We start from the raw sequence: 18,588 nt of genomic DNA, 5'->3' as shown, positions 1-18,588 counted from the left end.
TAATTAAATATTACATAATTGTGATTTGGTAATTCATTAATATGGTCAAGGACACCATTGATGATTGCACACAATACTGCATATAATGCACAGTTTTAATGAATTGACTTTTGTTCCCAAAAAAAAAAAGTGATTCTTCTCTACCAAACTGGCGTTAAAACGCCATTGAATTCCAAATAATCCAGAAAGTACCATACCACTTCACATCGAATATGTGGAACATCAACAATATCTATCTTCCCGTGTTCCACACCCCACAGTCTGTTACTATGTGGATCCAAAAGCGAACGGTCCTGATTAAATTAAAGTAGATTTTGTTCCAAAAATGCCCATGCTGGGGGGTTTACACAAAAGGGGTTCGCAATCATTTCAGCGGCTGACCTCTGAACCGACAATCTGACTCGCCCCAAATAGAAAATATTCTGACAGTTAATTACTTAATTCTCCTCTCCCTAATGAAACCATGTGTTTCATCAACTGACACGTGTCTTTGATCTGGATGGGGTCGGCACTTATGACTGACGACAATTGTCAGAAAAACACTAAACAGACAAACAAAACCCTCAATGGCCTTTTCTTTCTTTCCTCCTCTATTTATTTCACCTTTGCGTCTCATCTTTTTTTTAATAACCTCCTCGTCCTCCTCCATTTCATCCCCCACCCCCTCTCTCTCGTCTATCATTTTCTCTGCCAAAAATCCATTCTTCTTTTTTTTTAAATTCTATAAAATTATTGATCTTTGTTTGTGCAAATTTATATGGAAACTCCTTCAAGCTTGGAATTAACCATATCCATGCCTGGCTTCTCCTCATCTCCACCTCTTATTACCTCATCGGGTAAGTACAAATTAATTTATTGGGTTGAATGATAATTTTATTAACACGATCTTAATTTCACGATTAGCATATATATATATATATGGGGATTGATGGGTGATCTTATTGATGGGTTTAATTTGGTGGGTTATTGTTGCATTATTTGTGGATTTAATTTAATTATACTTACAATTTTTTTTTTGTATTAGTGAGGGATTTGGACATAAACCAAGTACCATCAGGTGGGGAGGAAGAGGAATGGATGACGGCAGGAATGGAAGACGAAGATGAAAGTAGCAGCCTTAACGGAGGAGAAGGAGGAGGAGGAGGAGTCCATATTCCTCGCAAGAAGCTCCGTCTAGCAAAGGAACAGTCTCGCCTTCTTGAAGAAAGTTTCATACACAACCACACCTTAAACCCAGTAATTACTCCTTCCTCCCTTTCTCTACCGACTATATTTTGCCACGTCTACTCCTTTTTAACCCCTTTGTGGGTGCCTGTTTCGGACGAGGTCTGATAAACAGACCGGACGTCTGTTATTAAAACTACAGAGAATTTTATTCTAGGGACCCGTAACCCGGTTTGTTTGGGGTGTGTGTGTGTGTTTGTAGAGACAAAAAGAAGCGTTGGCTTTGGAGTTGAATCTGAGGCCGAGGCAAGTGGAGGTGTGGTTTCAAAACCGCAGAGCCAGGTACGGTTTCTGTACCTTTTTCTGTTGGTGGTTCCGATTAGGATGGCTAGTGATAGTGTAGATAGAGATATGGAGTTGACAGAATATGATAAAGTATATGATCCGAATCCGATTCTACGGCACCGTATAATCGTACTCTTATGAACCCTGAAAGCGATTTAACATTTAAAATATCTTATATATATATATATATATATTCTTTGTCTATTTTTACATATAATTTTATGTTGAATTCTGGTCAATTTCTTGCCTGAAAGACAGATATGTACACCATTGATGATTATCATGACTCCTTTGTGTAGAGGTCTAGGTCAATATTACTTCGTCTGCATATAATCAAGACTTCTTTGGATGCTAAGACTTGTTGTTACATCGACATTCTTGGACATGTGATTGCACGGTTTTATTATTATGGATTGTCGCCTATGATATTTAAGTTCAAAAAAGACGTTGATTGTGCGAGATGAATCCGATGTGAGATTTTTTAGCCTTGACATGTCATGATGAGATTAGTTAGCTTTGTGTGAATGAATCGATGTATATAATTAGGGTTGTCCGAAATATCTATACAATGTCGATAAACCGACATTGATTAACAGGACATAGTTTTAATAATATCTAAGATATGCATATGTTTCTTCGGCCTCGTGTGCCAGTCATATCATGATCACTACCTCTAACGTAATAAGTTTTCCTTTTGACTCATTATTGATTGGACTTCAAATCTTCCCATACCATTTACGTCTTATTAATCGAATCACCAAATCAATAAAAAAAGTAGATACCATTTGGACTCATTATTATTATATGTTTTCTGTCAAAACCAACGGTTGGGTGATAGCTTAGTTACTGAATCTCTCTCGAGTCAAATTGTATAAACTCAGAATGTCTTTAATTTGATTGCCACTAAGAGCAAGATCCTTGTGATCATACGATATATTTTTGCCCAAGTTGAAAAAAATTTTGTACGCTTGTTGTTGATGGTCCGAGTTTAAGTTTATATAAGGTTTTTTTTTTTAAAAAAAAGAGTCAAAACTGACCGTTGTAATATGACCAAAACAAATTGCAGTTTCTCAAGACTTAATTAGTAAGGCGTTAATATTCTTCTGTGTTAAATGTGGTGTGCAATAGGAGCAAGTTGAAGCAGACGGAAATGGAGTGTGAGTACATGAAGAGATGGTTCGGGTCGCTGACGGAGCAGAACCGGAGGCTACAAAGGGAGGTGGAGGAGCTGAGGGCCATGAAGGTGGCCCCACCAACAGCGATGTCTCCCCACAGTTGGGAGCCACTTCCGGCATCCACACTCACAATGTGCCCTCGGTGCGAGCGCGTGGCACGCACTGCGGGTCCCAGCATGATCATTACAACCGGCGCCGCCACCCCTACAATTGCGGCCACCTTGTCGTCTAAAGTCCGCGCACCAACCTTCCCTTCGCCACAATCTTCTGCGGCTTGTTAGTTGGTTAACTTAGTACCGCTTGGGCAAAGTACAATTAATTTTAAATTAATTAGATTAATGAATTAGTGTTCATACTTCTAATTTACACAAAAATGGATGTGGGGAATGGTATTGATTAGGTATATATCCAATTTATAATTTTAATTATTATATTGGTGGCCCGATTCTCCACTCCTATTTTACTTTTTTAGTTGCATGACTTGGATGGGTATTTTGACCAAAAGTGCACACGGGTAGATATGATGTTTAAATGGTGCAAATTTTTTGCTCCGATAACATGTTAGAAGTTTTACAAGGCCCAAGAAGTAGACACGTATAGAGGTTATGTCTAAATGGAATTGAGTTTTTGTTCCGATACCATATTATAAATACAAGCTCAAACACATCAATAAATATTATCCGCTCTTAGCCACATGTCTGTATGGATTTGTTTTCTTGGGCCATCTTTGTAGTACTAAGGGTCAAAAAGCACATTTCTTTTGTGTGAGGTACTTATATATTATTCGGTTGAGTTATAGTAATCTGATGTGAGATATTAAGTATTGACAAATGTCAAAACAAGTTCACGACGTTCGCTTAAAGGCAAAATAAACATCCGTTAATACTCCAAGACAACTTATCTGGAGTGACCGCCATCTGTGGGCCGAGTGTAGGTCTAATAAAGTGAGCCCACGAAGCCCAAAGACTTCTGAAACTTATCTGCAGTGGACAGACATCGATGGGCCTAATGTAGATCTAATAAGGATTCAGTAACGATCGTGTGTTTCAGTTCCAGACTTCCAGTTTCAGATTTCCTTCTCAAAAGTTTGAAACTTCCATCAAAAAAACAAAACACCTAGGATTTCTTAGTCACTGTTGGGCCTGTAGCTTGGACTATAGGCTATAGCTTTCGTACCTAGTTTTTCGGCTACGGCCCATATAAGAAATCAAACGACAAAGGGATATTGATTCATGGGCCTGATTAATTGGTGAAGAACTGGGCCCTTTCTAGCCACATTTTACCAGGCCTTGTTGAACTCTTTGAACTTTTCTCGGTTTCATGTCGCGAGACTACATCCAATATTTTTCTTTTCGGATGAAAGGCCTTGCATCTACTTGCCTACTTGTAATGGTCGAATTTTGTTTGTTTTTTTTTTTTTTTTAAGTTTGACATTGTTTAATTATATAAAATTATATCCAAGCTTCAAGCTTTGATATCGATTATGGTATATATATACACTTACATATACACATAAAAGACATATATGAGTTTGTATGTCTATAGTTGATTTTTTCGAGTTTGACTGTTCGAGTTTAAACCTATATCAGATGTTCAAAAGGCAAATTTGTATTTTATCGTTGTCGGTTATCAAAAAATCTGTACAGATGATTTTATTCCAAAGTCCGTTACAATCTTCATATGAAATTTCAGCTATATATATCTATGGAATTCAGTCACAGCTAAAATAAATCAAGAACACATGGGCTCACGTGAAATATGCACATACGTTCATACTCCGTCGTATATGGTTGAACATAAACACGAAAGTAGCAATGAATTCACACCTCACATGGACTTACCAATTAATTACGTGACCCTCGATCGTGTCAATGAAATAATTTCAAAATGTGACACTCTTGAAAGCTATGTCTAAGACAAAAATTACACATTGGATTGATTGACATAATCTAATCGAATAGTTTGTAAACAAAGATTCACTCACCTAGTCACCTTCACACAAACAAAGCATGGCCAAAGAGCCGATAAAGCCATGAGAATAATCCGATATATCCACAGTTAACCGGAACCACAGAGCTAACAGATAATATTGTTGTGTGAGATGACCAAATCTCCAATTTCCGCCAAGACCTTTTATAGGTTTTAACTTTTAAGTATCATAGACGACAGTATAGAAAAACAAAATTGTGCGAGTTCGAGCCCAAAACATACCATCATATTGGTTTGTAATATTTTTGGGTGGATTTTCTAACAAACTACCAAGTCCAAATATATACAATTAATTTGGAGGGTATACCACTATACCTACCTTAAGCCCACCCCCTTTTTGTTTTTATTACCGTAATTTATGGTTGTAGGAGCATGAAGTACCACTTGATGAGTTAGATCTCTCACCTAATATTATGGACGACTTCATTGACTGGGGAACGTATGTCACATGGTTAGGGTCTTTTGGTCTCACTTGTTGCCTTTGTCATTACTTGCATTATGTCAATTAATTAATTATTGATGTCATTTGTCTCACCCTTCTCAAATACCTAATAAATCGCAAGGTGTTAATTAGATGTTGAGTAGTTCCTATTTTGGTTTTAATGCAATAAAAAAAAAAACTCGAACATGATAATTCAAGTAACTTGCCAGAGGAATCGTTATCACATGACACATAGGGATGTCATAAGCGTCTACACCGTCGGGAGCCGGGGGTCTGCTGTAATAAAAATTACAGCAGACCCCACTGTAGCTCTTGTGGAGTACAAAGAATTTTTTTTTAAACTTTGAAAAATCGTAAATGCGTAGTATTCGGTTTAACGAACCCAACGACATATTTTTTGTTCGAAACAAAAATCAAAGTCACCGTGATCGAGACATCGAATGTTTTGTGTTTATATCCAACGGTCTAAAATTGTCATGTATTTTTCATGTTTAATATGATTTTTGTTTCGAACAAAAAATATACCGTTGAATTCGTTATGAAAAATACTACACATTTATTATTTTTAAAAATAAAAATAAAAATTTTTGTTAACTTAAAAATATATTACAGCGGGACCTGCTGTAATAAAAATACAGCAGGTCCCCGCCACCCCTACACCGTCATATTGATTTTCGACGGAAGGAAAAAGACATATATGATAGAATCTTCATCAAAAAATGTATCCTTAGTTCAGTTTGGCAGGCCGCGTGTGGGTCTTCAAAACCCAATGTCGTAGCTTCAAATCCTAACAAGCGCAATGATGAGCTTGACCCTGCGAGCCCAACGTGGGCAGCCCGGCACCATCATGTGTCGTCCTAACGGGAGACACGCCACACCCATTGGCCATTGCACGAATGCATATTTACCAAAATGAGTGCACGACAGAGTCTTACATGTACTACTTTCTGAACTTGCAATCATTCATGGCTTCATCAGTACTTCATTCGAAAGTTTTGGGGTCCCAGGAAGGAAGAGGATTCTAACCATGATTTCTTGGCCTTTTTGTTTTCTGTCTTTGAATTTTGCAAAAATATTGCACATGTTCCAAGTTCATCATTACTAGACAATTCCAAAGTTTGTGATTTATATAGCTTTTTGGGTAATGCTTTCTTTAATCTTTCGTCGACCTTTGTTTGAGACAAGAAAACATCCACACTTTTACATGCACCAATCCGTGTGTGTATGTATATATATATTATTTATAATAATTATAACCACGAAACTATGTATTGTTTGGCCCACAATTTATCATGATTAGAAATTTCAGTTCACACACATTAACAATATTGTCGGTTCTGATAAATAAATAAGGCTCACACGATTTTGTTTTTCATGAACCGTCTCACTTAATATTATTTAGGTCCAAGGAAAATAACTTGTTGGAAATTGGAGATTTAACCCTTTCACACAATAATAATATTGTTCGTTTTCAGGTTTCGGTTCACTGTAAATACATCAAATTATCCTCATGATTTTGTCCTTATTATGATACCTTATTGATGGAGAGGAAGTGAGATTTTTCTTACAAACCACATTATTTGGGTTTGCCCAAATGATGTGGAATTTAACAAGTATTGATAATGGTCTTTAAGACTTGTGGCATGAAAGTTAAGAAGGTTAATGAATACTTTTCTCTCTTTTATGTGGATCAATTACTATCATTCGAGTGCGCCTTAAATAAATTTATCGGTCTGTATAAACTATGTATGTGAAATAAACCCATAAAAAGTTATGTGTGAGCGCATACATTTGAAGATGATCAAATCTTGATAGCAGAGTATGACTAGTTTGCACCTTATTATCAGGTAAACATCATCATTGATAATTAAAAAGATTAATCAACAATTTTGGAGCAAAAAAGAAACATAATTAAGTCCCAAAGAGTAGAATCAATAGATAATCCGTTAAGGGTGCCCGGGACCTGCTGTAATAAAATTATAGCAGGTCCCGCTGTAATGCTCTTTATGGGTAGTAAAAAATTTTATTTTTATTTTTAAAAATCATAAATATATAGTATTTTTCATAACGAATCCAACAATATATTTTTTGTTTGAAACAAAAATCAAATTCATCGTGATCAAAACATCGAATATTTTGAGTTTATATCCGATGGTATAGAATTATCATGTCTTTTTCATGTTGAATTTGATTTTTGTTTTTAACAAAAAATATATTGTTGTGTTCGTTGCGATGAACACTACATATTTATGATTTTTAAAAATAAAAATAAAAATTTTTAATACTCAAAAAGAGCATTACAGTAGGACTGCTGGAATTTTATTACAACAGGTCGCGGGCGTCCAATCCGTTAACCTCACAAGTACAGCGAGACATTTACTGGATTGAACATAGCACAGCTGGCACTTAATTTCCCCCTCACTTCACTGCAGAGTGTCGCATTACACGAGAACAAGCATATAAACACATAGCAAGAGAAGCAAGTCTCCTCGACATTGAAGAACGATCCCGCAAAAGAAAAGTTTTCCGATTGGTTAATTTATACTCTTGTTAATTTCACACGCTTACTTGAGATTCCCTGTGTCTGATTGCATCTCAAGCTTCGGCTGCGAGAGTTTCTTTGATTTCTATGTAATTTTGCGATTGGAATCGGCGAATTCACGGTTGTGTCGACAGTTTTGGGGGAAATTGTTGATTCGAAGTGTTATTCGTCGAAATGCGGGTTTCAGGTATTTCACTAATCGACATTTGAATAATTGAAGGGCAGTGGATCCTTTTTGTGCAATTATGGCTGGAGAGATCGAAGAACCATTCAGCTTTAGCTTTCAGGTTTTCTCTTCTCTTTCTGTTTTTAGCAATTCACAATTTTAAATGATAGTTAGTTTTATTACAGTAGTAGTATGAATATGCTTCGGTTCGTTAACCTCCATAGAATGTCTTCTTCTTAGTTTTGGTTTAATGATTTGATTAGTGATCACGAACTTTCTTACTATTTTCCAAGATAGATTTTCTATCTGATGTCTCTTCTATTCTTGCAAGGGAGAAGAAAGATTACAGGTTTAGATCTTATGAAGGGAATTTGGGTCTTATAATCTAAATCTTTCCAAAAACCGCTTTTGAATTAAAGAAAAGAAAGACAATAGTCCTAGCTTGTTAATTGCATTACTTAATTAGCACAGCAAGGGGCCTACCTTAAGTTGATTCATTTTTCAACTTCTTAGAACTTAGAAGTTAGAAGTGAGTTGAATCCCACAGTTTTTTAATTGCCAATTTCTAGCTTCTTAAATTACTTATTTTTCCTTGATCAGAAATTTTGAATGCTTCCAAAGAAGAACTCTTGAACTCTAATTTCGGAAATTATAAGTGAGAAAAGTTCTTGTTTAATTTCTGTAAATCTGTTGTGATTTATTTATAACCGTGTTTTCTTTGATTGTTGTTTGTGTAATGCAAAGATGCCCAATGAAACAGCTACATATACTCCCGGAAATTTCTATAGTCTGTAATATCAACTGATATCTATGAAGAACCATGACCACATTACTCTACCTGAACTTTCACTTGTGGAGTTCATAGTTCATCACTACAAAGTAATGTGTATTGCTGTTCCTGGAAGGGCGTTTGTTTTTACATCCTGGCAGATAGATTCTATTTTCATCCCCCCTCTTAACACTCACTCCTTTTATTCGGCCAGGCAGACTCTTTCCGCTCTGGCTCTATATCATTTGGGAAATACGAAAATGAGTCCTTATCTTGGGAAAGGAGGTCATCTTTCTCGCACAACAGGTACCTAGAAGAGGTTGAGAAATGCTCAAAGCCTGGCTCTGTTATCGAGAAGAAAGCTTATTTTGAAGCTCATTTCAAGAAGAAGGCGATGCTGCATCAGAATTCGTCTGGGGGCCAAAATGGGAGAGAATATGACACCAGTGACAATGAAGTCCTGGAGAACATAAATTACAAGGAAGAATATGATAATGTGAATGAAGGTAGTGAACCCGCTTCCACTAATGGAGGTTTATTGGGGAATCCGAATAATTGGGAAGATAACAATGGAGAAGAAAGGAACCAATTAAATTATGTAGATGATGCTAGCCATTCTGCTCACTTTAAAAAGGAATTGGGGAATGTGGATTATGGTGAAGAATTTGATAGTCGATTTGGATATTTAGATGATAGTGGTACACAATGTGCTTATTATGATGAGAGCCCCAAAGGATCAGAACACCGGAAAGAAAGTGAAGTAGCAGCCTGTGGAGTAGATGATTCCATGGTTTTTCCCTCTGGCCTTGAGATTGAAGCTTCTATGAGCAAGTCTAATAGTTTAGATGGTTTTCAGGAAGATGGTATGCAAGAACCAAATCAAACTGAAATATGCTCTGGCAAGTTACTTGTTGATGATGGTGAAACTGAGATGGAAGTAAACCGGAGGCCTGATGATATTAGCATTAGTTTTGAATCATCTAGGCCTTTTAACTCATCGCCAAAGAATAAAACTGGCAAGAAAGTTAGTAAATCTAGTCTTGAACATCGTCGGACCCATTCTGCAGAGGTATGGATTTATAATGTAGTAGCAGTTAAATATCACCCCCATGATGCTTACTTAAGCTTAGAGCCATTCCACGATAAGAAACAATGCCATGGTGTGGTTATTTTTCTTGTGTGAAACTTACTCCATATGGGCACATGCTATTGAATTGATGCACATTTCACAGAATCTTCACGTGGCGTGGCTGATACACCTTGATTTCCTCTTTGTAGTTGATGGCTGCTGTAGCAAGTAAATCAACTAAACCAAGGCTGAAATCTCTGGTCAGTACAGTTGCAAAAGGCTCTTCCAGTGACCCCTCAAAAACATCTGCAAAGAATCAGAATATAATGGAAAAAGAGAGTCAGCAGAGACCAAAAAAAGAAAAACAGCCATCACAAGTTGCAATTCCAACTAGACATTGGCTGAACAGAAATGCAAAGAAAGAAATCAGTGTTAGTCATGAGGATTATTTTGAGTCAATTATGCAAAATTTTCAGTTGTGCATCGTTTTTGATATCACATGTCTATTGAATCAAACATGTTGAATTTTGTCTTTGTTCAGGATACTGAGATAACCAAAACTAAACCAAATATTGAAAGGAAAAGGTACTTCCTAGTTGTGCGCATTGTAAACCCTTATATCCTTGGTAACGACTTTTATGATATTATCTGTTTGCAGTGAAAAGGTGATAAGGACGAAGAATGTAATTGAACCACAATCTTCTGCATCAAAAGTTGAACCCAGAGTACATGATTCGTCAAACAGGTCTCCAAGCAAAAGAAAAAAAATCTCTCAAAAATTTTATATTCATAAATTCTGATTTTTTATGTAGACTTATTCTTATGTAGACTTAAGAATACTGTTGCTCTGACTAAGTTGGACATAAGAACAAGTGCTGCAAGTTTTGATTTCAAAAGCTCTGAACGAGCGGAGAGGAGAAAAGAGGTAAGACGTTACGCATTTTTGTCATCTGAACTTTCTTTAGTTCAAGTAATCAAACTTGATTGGTTGTCCCTCTGTTTTTTTTTTTTTGGCTTTGTAATTCAGTTCTACAAGAAATTGGAGAAAGAAATGCATGCTAAAAAAGCTGAGACGAATCAGCTCCTAGCAATAACCCAGGTACAGGAAACGTCATTTACTTAGCATTTGCTCTCTGCGTGAAAATGATGTGGCCATGTGGGTGTCTCGGTTAGTAGAACGGCAATTTTGGCATTAGACCCAGAATCATAAAATCAGTTATTCTATGAATGTGAACATATCTTTGATCCCTGTATCTGAAAATGCAACTGCTGCAAAGTACTAACAGAACTTTAAAATACTTGACCATACCATTTGCTGGCCAAAATTTCATAGCCATGTTTGGTTCAATTGCTTGTTTTGTGATGTAATTTGAGTTTTCACTATAATTTATGGTGTAACTAAATGTTATGGTCTGATTAGCTGGTAATCAAACGTCACAAAAGATTAAAAAAAAAAGATCACAGTAGCACACTCAAACTGTTTGATTGAAATTCCTTAACTTATTTAAGAGAGGAAAAAACTCAACCGAGTAAAATACTTTCATGGTATAATATAAGACCTCGTTACATGATTGTCCCTTATTACAGGAAGAACTTGAAGAACTAATTTATTGTCTAATTATCTGGGGTATGATGGAATGTATTGAAATGTTTATTTGAATCCTCTTACAGGAATTCAACCAGGATCATTTTTCTATTTTTATTCTTTATTTGTGAACCAAACATGGGCTTGATTGTATCCAACTTCGGTTTGGTTTTTGCCGTTCTCTACATACATCTTACTTAATTTAGGTTAAAGCAATTTGCTTCAATTACTGTTTCTGCAGGAAAAGAAAGAGGCCGAGATTAAACAATTCAGGAGAAGCCTTAATTTTAAAGCAACACCAATGCTTTCCTTTTATAGTGCTGGCTTAATTGGGAACAAGGTAGCTTATCATTTCTGTATTTGCTTGGATTTTCTCTGGGTATTTTGGCTTAGCAGAGAGCAACTCAATTGTCTCTCTCCGGGAAGGTTCACATACTTTTAACTAGTTACTTTAGGTAAATCATTCTCGTTATTTACTTCATTTAGTCTACGGATACGGTTATTTTTTTTCTTTTTTAATTTTTATATCTATAAACTTTGGAGTTTTCATTTTTGGATGGCTCTAGTTTTGTGGACGACGACTATGATATATGTCTGTTTGCATTTGTAAAGTTCCTGATTTTTCTTCATTTCTCGTGTACGGTCAGGACGCTTTTTTCTGATGTGATAAAAGCTTGCTGTTGATATTGTTTGTTCTAAGGTAATTCCCCAAAAAGAAAATTAAAAGTTCTATGGAAATGAGAATCTTCTCAAGATATGCAGTTTTGAAAAAGGAGATATGTTCTCCAATCTCTTAAGCTCTATGGGTTTAGAGTAATTTACTCTATATATGTCCCATCAAGAGCAAGTTAATTTGTATCTTGGAGCATTGGCATCGGTAAGGCTACCTTACCTTGATACTTTAGGAAGAAAAATAAGAGGAGGAGAAGTTATGCATATTTGTCTTGGGCCTCCAATAGTTTTACCTTTTCTTTTAAATTCCCTTATAACAGTTTCACAAAATTTTATTTATCATTTAATTACATAAGGTTTAATTGTTTCCTTAACTATGATGATGGTCTTTCATTGCCTCAAACAGACTCTCATTTATGTATTAAACTTTCTCAGGCTGCATCATCCAAACACAAACCAGGCAAGGTACATAATAAGTTGAATACTGGAGCTGCTGTGAGATCGACACCGCTTTTCAAGGCAGGAAATAATTGGACTGCAGAGCAATCTGAAGTTCATGCACTACCATTGATTCCACCGACTAATAACAAGTTACCAAGAAGCAATACCGAATGATGGGATGACTGGGAAGAAAGTGCGGGGGGAAATGCAGAAGCATCGAGTTCCAGACAACAATAAAATGATGAAAGATCTGAAAGTCAGAGGGAAGCTGAAAGCAGGAGCTAGGAGAAACCATGGTGAGGTAGCAAGTAATGAGATGAGATGCACTGAGATTGACGACAGTTATAGAATGGCAACAGTAATGAGATAGGATGCTACGCTTGTTTGCAGCCTTTCTACTTCCAGGAAATTGTGTACATCTATTTCTTTTCGGTGGAAAAAGCAAAGTGAAATCTGGAGATTTTGGGTTTTGTCCAAGTGCTTTTCTCAGAATCTCAGGTATGCAGATGGCAAATATCGTCGCAACCACTTACTCTTGAGGTAGTTCCCAGTAGTTTGCCATTCTGATTGTGCTAAAATTGCACAGATAAAGCAGGGATGTGATATGAAGCTGGAAAAATGTAAAACCGGTCGGCTGATTTGCTGATTTCATGTTACCATATTTCTTAAGAATCAATGCAAAAATGCTATCATACAATGTGATATAAACTCGAATAATGCTTGAAACCCAAAATATGACATTCATTTTACCCTGATCAATGTAATGTGTTGAATGTTAAATGGCTCTTATGGTTATTTCAATACATTACTAGATCCATCTCTATCTGTTTGCGGCCTAGTCGTCCTCCTTTGGTCAAAAATATTATCATATCAATCATAATTTTCCCTTCAATTGATTGAGACAATAAGCCTTTCATCACTCACTTTCTTAGTGCTCTTGCCTCAATGGCAGGAGCACTTGCCTGGTCTCCCATTCAAGTCATCCCAGGTTCGATACCAAGACAAACATCCCTCAAGATACTCCAGAAAAGAACCCCAAGGCGAAAGAAACTCTAAAGTTGTCTTACGTTTACAAACAAACATTATTTGTCCATATTCCCTTCCAATTCCATCCATATAAATTGAAAGAAAGATGAGAAGAAGACGGAAGACTTTAAAAAGCAAGGAAAAGAAATCAATTCATGAAGGTTCCTCGAACCCATTGTTGAAAGCCCACTTGGGCCCACTACCATTCTCATCCAAATAGTTGGTGTCAGATCCTAATCAAAGCATGATAATCAAGACGCATTTTTTTTTAATCGAGACCCAACATGTCATTCGGATAAATGAGATGAGTGAATGTAACTTTCGAACCAGCATTGCTGGTACCACATTAATTGATTGGTTCAAATTCTTGATTTTGGATATCGTAGACTGTAAATATGGGAAAAAAAAATCAATTGGGCCATCCTCAACATAAACATTACCAATCTTAGCTATTCTCTAACAACACAGTGATAATAGAAGAAAGCTTTTGATAGAGGAAATTAATTAATTAATTAACTGCAGCATTATTAAATACTTGAAATCCTAATAATTCTCTAATCAAAATTATTTACTGCCCAATTAAATAATTAACACTTTCTTACATCAATGAAGTAACATACACAACAGCAACAACAACAACAACGTTAAACTCGTAATCAGGACCGTTGATCTTCCAACGGAGGCAGCAGAAGACTCATCATCAGTCTTGTGAGGAGGTTTCCTGTAATAGAAGGGAAAGTAAGGCAAGATTGGGTCAGGAAGCGGAGGCACATAATAACCACCACTCCCATCACCAGTGGGCGGTGGAGGGTAATACGGCAAATTCCCACTCGGAGGAGGGTAAGAGTAAGAAGACCCTGATGGGTATGGCGGCGTCAGAGCCTCCGGGGCCGGTGGAGTTTCGGTGGTCGGTGTGCCGGAGCCGGTGGGCGGTGGATAGCAGGGGTAAGGACAGACTTCTTCGGAAGCGGCGAAGCTGAAAATTGAGGTGAAGAAGAGGAGGGAGAGAGGGAGAGTGCATAGTCTTGGAGACATGTTTGTTTGGGTGAAGAGAAAGATAGGAAAGAAGAAGTGAAATTAAAGAAAAATTGAGGGAACAAGTTGCTGAGTGAGGTTTGTTGGTGTGTTTGTCTTTGATTAAAAAACGCCAATAAAAGAAAAAAGGAGGAGAAGAAAAGGACAGAAAAGCAAGTGTGGATGCTTCTGCTCTGTATATACCACTAAAGGCTGACCTCCCCCAACACCTACAGTTAGGGTTGTTATTGGTATGGTAAATTATCCATTGGTATATCGTTACCGACATATTGGTTACTGAAAATCACAGAAAACTGGTATACCGTTACCAATACTTCGGTATGGTAAATTTACCGCTACAATTGGTAACGGTAACGGTAAACAAAGTTCAAAATCGGTAAATTTCCCGATTATCGACATATATTAAATATATATTAATATTATTAGTTTTATTTAAATTAATTTGATTATGACCATTAGATTATTCATCTCCTATAATCTAAACCATTGATTAATTGATTTTAGGGTTATAACTTAATCTTATTCTGATTAACTTATTCTTCATATTTACCAGTTTACCACTTACACAGCCCTAATACCTACGACCTCTGTCCTCTGCCTCTCGTCGTTCACCTTACGTTCTTACCTTTCTGACTTTCGAGGTTCAATTTTCGATCAGGAACACAGCCTCTACCTCTCATCTCTGCACTGAACGTCTGCACCTTACCTTTGGCTATATCTGATCTCTCCGACTCTCCCTAGTCTTTATCGGCTCTCATCTCTGCCTCGCTCGGTGCTACACGCCTACAACTTTTCAGACGGGACGCTCACGATTTCTACCTATCTCCTGCCACCAGTACACGAGTCTATCATCTCTGCCTAGTCTTTCTCTCTGATCTCTCATCTTGTCGTGCCTCACTGCCTCCAAATTGGTAACTGGTAAGTCAAGTGAACAACATAGGCTTTTGAGTTATGATTTCTGAATTTGCCTTGAACTTGCCTTCAATAGTGAAATAGGGAGATTTTTGTAAGAGGATACAGTAGACATGGTCAATCAATTTACTTACATTGTTTCGTTGTGAACTTGCAGTTGTATATATAGTAGACATGGTCAATCAATTTCTTGTTCTACCTTATACCCTGAGCATACTTGTTGGAGTTAAATAACATACGGATTAATGGATATGCTTGAATCTAATAGTTTGGAGGAGCTTGTATTATTGATTTATTGTGTAGACTAATTAACTATTATTATTTTTGGGATAAAATTCTGCATTTGATTCCTTTGTATACTACAGTTTACACTTGTGTTGTGAACAATTGTACACTGTAGGCTTTATTTCATTGTTATTGCAGTCTGTTATTTGTCTATTTAGAATCTTGAATAATTGTAGATTTTATAGGATGGAATCCAGTCACTCAAACAACATGAATATCTCTCAAGCTGACGTTGTTGAGCAACCTATATCCCAACCTACAACCCAAACAGAAGCTCAATCTATTGCACCTCCTCATAAAGGTAAGAAGCCTTCATGGGTGTGGGAATATGCCACTAAGGCTATAAGAACAGATTCAGAGGGGACAGAATACCAAGTGGGGGTTTGTAAGACTTGCAAAAAGGAGATAAAAGGTGACAGTAAGAAGTATGGGACAACAGGGCTTGCCAACCACTTATCAAGGCAATGTAAGAAATGTCCAGCTTATGGAAGGAATTTAGTTGTTGAGAAAGGCCAAAGCACTATTTCACAAGAAAGTATGGGGGGTGCACTAGTCCCACATGTATTTAACCAAAAGAAATGTGAGGAGAAGTTAGTTAGATTTATCATCCGTGATGAAATGCCTTTTAGGATTGTTGACGGAGTGGGGTTTCAAGAATTATTGAGTGAGTTGTGCCCTAGGTTTAAGATACCATATAGGCAAAAAGTCCCCTTGTTAGTGTGGGAGCAATACAATTTTGAGAAGGGTAAAATAATGAGTATAATAAGGGAACGAAGAGTGAGTATCACAACCGACACTTGGACGTCCATCCAAAACATAAATTACATGGTTGTCACCGCCCATTTTATGGATAGTGATTGGAATTTACAAAAAAGAATAATCAATTTTACAAAGATCACTAGTCATAAGGATGATGACATAGGGAGGTGTTTGGAGGGGTGTTTGAGAAGTTGGGGGATTGAAAAAGTCTTTAGTATTACGGTTGATAATGCTTCCGCTAATGATAGGGCTATTGAGTATATGAAAAAAAGACTTGGTGAGATGAATACTCTTTTGCTCAAAGGCGAGTATTTGCATATGAGGTGTGCTTGTCACATCCTTAATTTGATTGTTAAGGATGGCTTGAAGGAGCTTTATAGCTCAATTGAAGGCATAAGGAATTGTGTAAAGTACATTCATTCATCCTCGGCAAGGTTAGACAAGTTTAGGGAATATGTCATCATGTTTAAAATGGACCAAATGTCAAATATACCCATGGATGTCCCGACTAGGTGGAATGCAACCTATAAAATGCTTGAAAGTGCCTTGAAGTACAAGAAGGTGTTTGCTAGAATGGTGGAAGAAAATGCTCATTTCTTGAGTTATTTCAATGAGAAAGATAAGGATGGATTGAAGAGGGTAGGGCCACCATGTGAGGAGGATTGGGAGAAGGCAAAGGCCTTTGTTCATTTTTTGAAGAAGTTTTATGATGCTACATTGTCACTTAGTGCAACTAAGTCTTGCACTTCTCACTTAATCTTTGTGATAGAGTCGGACTTGTTGATTGATATTGATATGAAAATTGATGATGATAGTGATCCGGTGTTGCAAAGTGTGGGGATGTCAATGAAGCTAAAATTGAATAAGTATTGGGGAAATTTTGAGAGTGTTAACAAGATGATATATGTAGCCCATGTTCTAAATCCTAGATATAAGCTTGAATTAATACAAATTTCCTTTGAAGACATGGGGAAGGATGTTGCTACAATAAAAAAGAGTGTTGATGACATCAAAAAGTGCTTGCTACAATTATATGATGTATACAAAGGGGCTAGTGGTCAAGATTAATCTTCCACCACTACGGGCACCACCACTCGAGTCAATACAAATTCAGGTTCCCAATCAAGTGGGCTTTCTCATGTTGAGATGAAACTAAAAAGAAAAAGAGAACAAATGGAAGTTGCAGAGATTGCAAATGAAGTGGATAAATACATTTCAGATCCTTGTGAAAAGCTTGATGGTGACTCTTTCGATCTCTTGACTTGGTGGAAGTTGAATCAATCATGGTATCCTATTCTTTCAAAGGTTGCCAAGGATATATTCTCAATCCCAAGTTCGACCGTGGCTAGTGAAAATGCTTTTAGCTTGGGTAGGAGGATTGTGGATCCTTTTAGAGCTTCATTGACCCCAAAGATGGTAGAGGCATTGGTGTGTACTAGTGATTGGCTTAGAGCGAATGAATTTAATTTCTATAAAGAGCCAACGGATGAGGAAATTTCTTTATACAAGGAACTTGAAGAATTTGAAAAAAGTAAGCAACTCTTGCACTTTTATTTTAGTTGAATTGTTAATATGTAATAGTTATGTGAATTGTTAATATTTATTTGCATTGTTCACTTGTTTGCATAGGTATGAATGCACAAGCTCTACCTTCCGAACTACCTATTTCGGCTTCACGTCCACCAAATCCACAAGCTTTGTAAGTGCTTATTTTGAACTGTCTGTAACTTTATATGCGTTGTGTAGACTCTGCTTTTGAACTACTTTTTTTCCTATTTATAACTCTTCTTATTTGCTTTTTATTCACATACTGGGCCCATGATAGCAATATGTGAGTGCATGCCTCTTTGAGTTCACTGACCATTGCAAACTAAACCATTTCTACAGCCATGATAGTTCATAGATTTAATTTAACATCTAATTTAATACACTAATATTATATGCAGGTAAGTGTCCCATGCAACAACTTATGACTTATCAATTATGGCTACAGTGAGTTGTGGACACTGCACAAGCCTTCTCTGTTTCTCTTTAAGCAACCAAAAGAAGAAGAATCCAAATGTTTCTCTGTTTCAGGCCAGGATTTGGTGGTGGTTTTGGACTTATGGTGCTGCACTGCTGATTACTTTCTTTTTGTTGAGTTTCTTTTGCATTATGTAGACTTTGAGATCCAGTATAACAATTTACTTATTGTGATGTTTTACTTATATTT

The 18,588-nt window shown here is 36.7% G+C and overlaps 3 protein-coding genes across 4 annotated transcripts; 2 read left to right on the top strand and 1 right to left on the bottom strand.

The window, feature by feature from the left end:
• Window positions 1-649: 649 nt before the first annotated feature.
• Window positions 650-3,104, top strand: LOC119992194 (homeobox-leucine zipper protein HOX3-like). Its single transcript, XM_038838862.1, has 4 exons — window positions 650-836; window positions 1,025-1,236; window positions 1,427-1,506; window positions 2,638-3,104. Exons 1-4 carry the CDS (start codon window positions 758-760, stop codon window positions 2,963-2,965), a joined length of 699 nt encoding a protein of 232 aa, XP_038694790.1. The 5' UTR covers window positions 650-757; the 3' UTR covers window positions 2,966-3,104.
• A 4,433-nt stretch (window positions 3,105-7,537) lies between these two features.
• LOC119990332 (protein WVD2-like 7) lies at window positions 7,538-13,056 on the top strand. Of its 2 annotated transcripts, none has more exons than XM_038836194.1 (9): window positions 7,538-7,944; window positions 8,811-9,661; window positions 9,871-10,092; window positions 10,203-10,246; window positions 10,320-10,406; window positions 10,490-10,586; window positions 10,689-10,760; window positions 11,488-11,586; window positions 12,354-13,056. In XM_038836194.1, the coding sequence occupies exons 2-9, from the start codon at window positions 8,987-8,989 to the stop codon at window positions 12,531-12,533; spliced, it is 1,476 nt and encodes a 491-aa protein (XP_038692122.1). In that variant the 5' UTR covers window positions 7,538-7,944; window positions 8,811-8,986; the 3' UTR covers window positions 12,534-13,056. The 2 variants fall into 2 exon arrangements, with proteins under 2 accessions (XP_038692122.1, XP_038692121.1); XM_038836193.1 differs by having other exon boundaries at window positions 8,807-9,661.
• Window positions 13,057-13,857: 801 nt separating this feature from the next.
• On the bottom strand, window positions 13,858-14,519 carry LOC119991941 (proline-rich receptor-like protein kinase PERK1). Its single transcript, XM_038838499.1, has one exon. The coding sequence runs from the start codon at window positions 14,418-14,420 to the stop codon at window positions 13,989-13,991; it is 432 nt and encodes a 143-aa protein (XP_038694427.1). The 5' UTR covers window positions 14,421-14,519; the 3' UTR covers window positions 13,858-13,988.
• Window positions 14,520-18,588: the final 4,069 nt, after the last annotated feature.

Source organism: Tripterygium wilfordii, chromosome 22, assembly GCF_013401445.1.
Source record: "Tripterygium wilfordii isolate XIE 37 chromosome 22, ASM1340144v1, whole genome shotgun sequence".
In the NCBI taxonomy this organism is placed as follows: domain Eukaryota; kingdom Viridiplantae; phylum Streptophyta; class Magnoliopsida; order Celastrales; family Celastraceae; genus Tripterygium; species Tripterygium wilfordii.
Note: the sequence above shows the minus strand (reverse complement) of the source record. Positions and strands in the feature narration are given on the sequence as shown.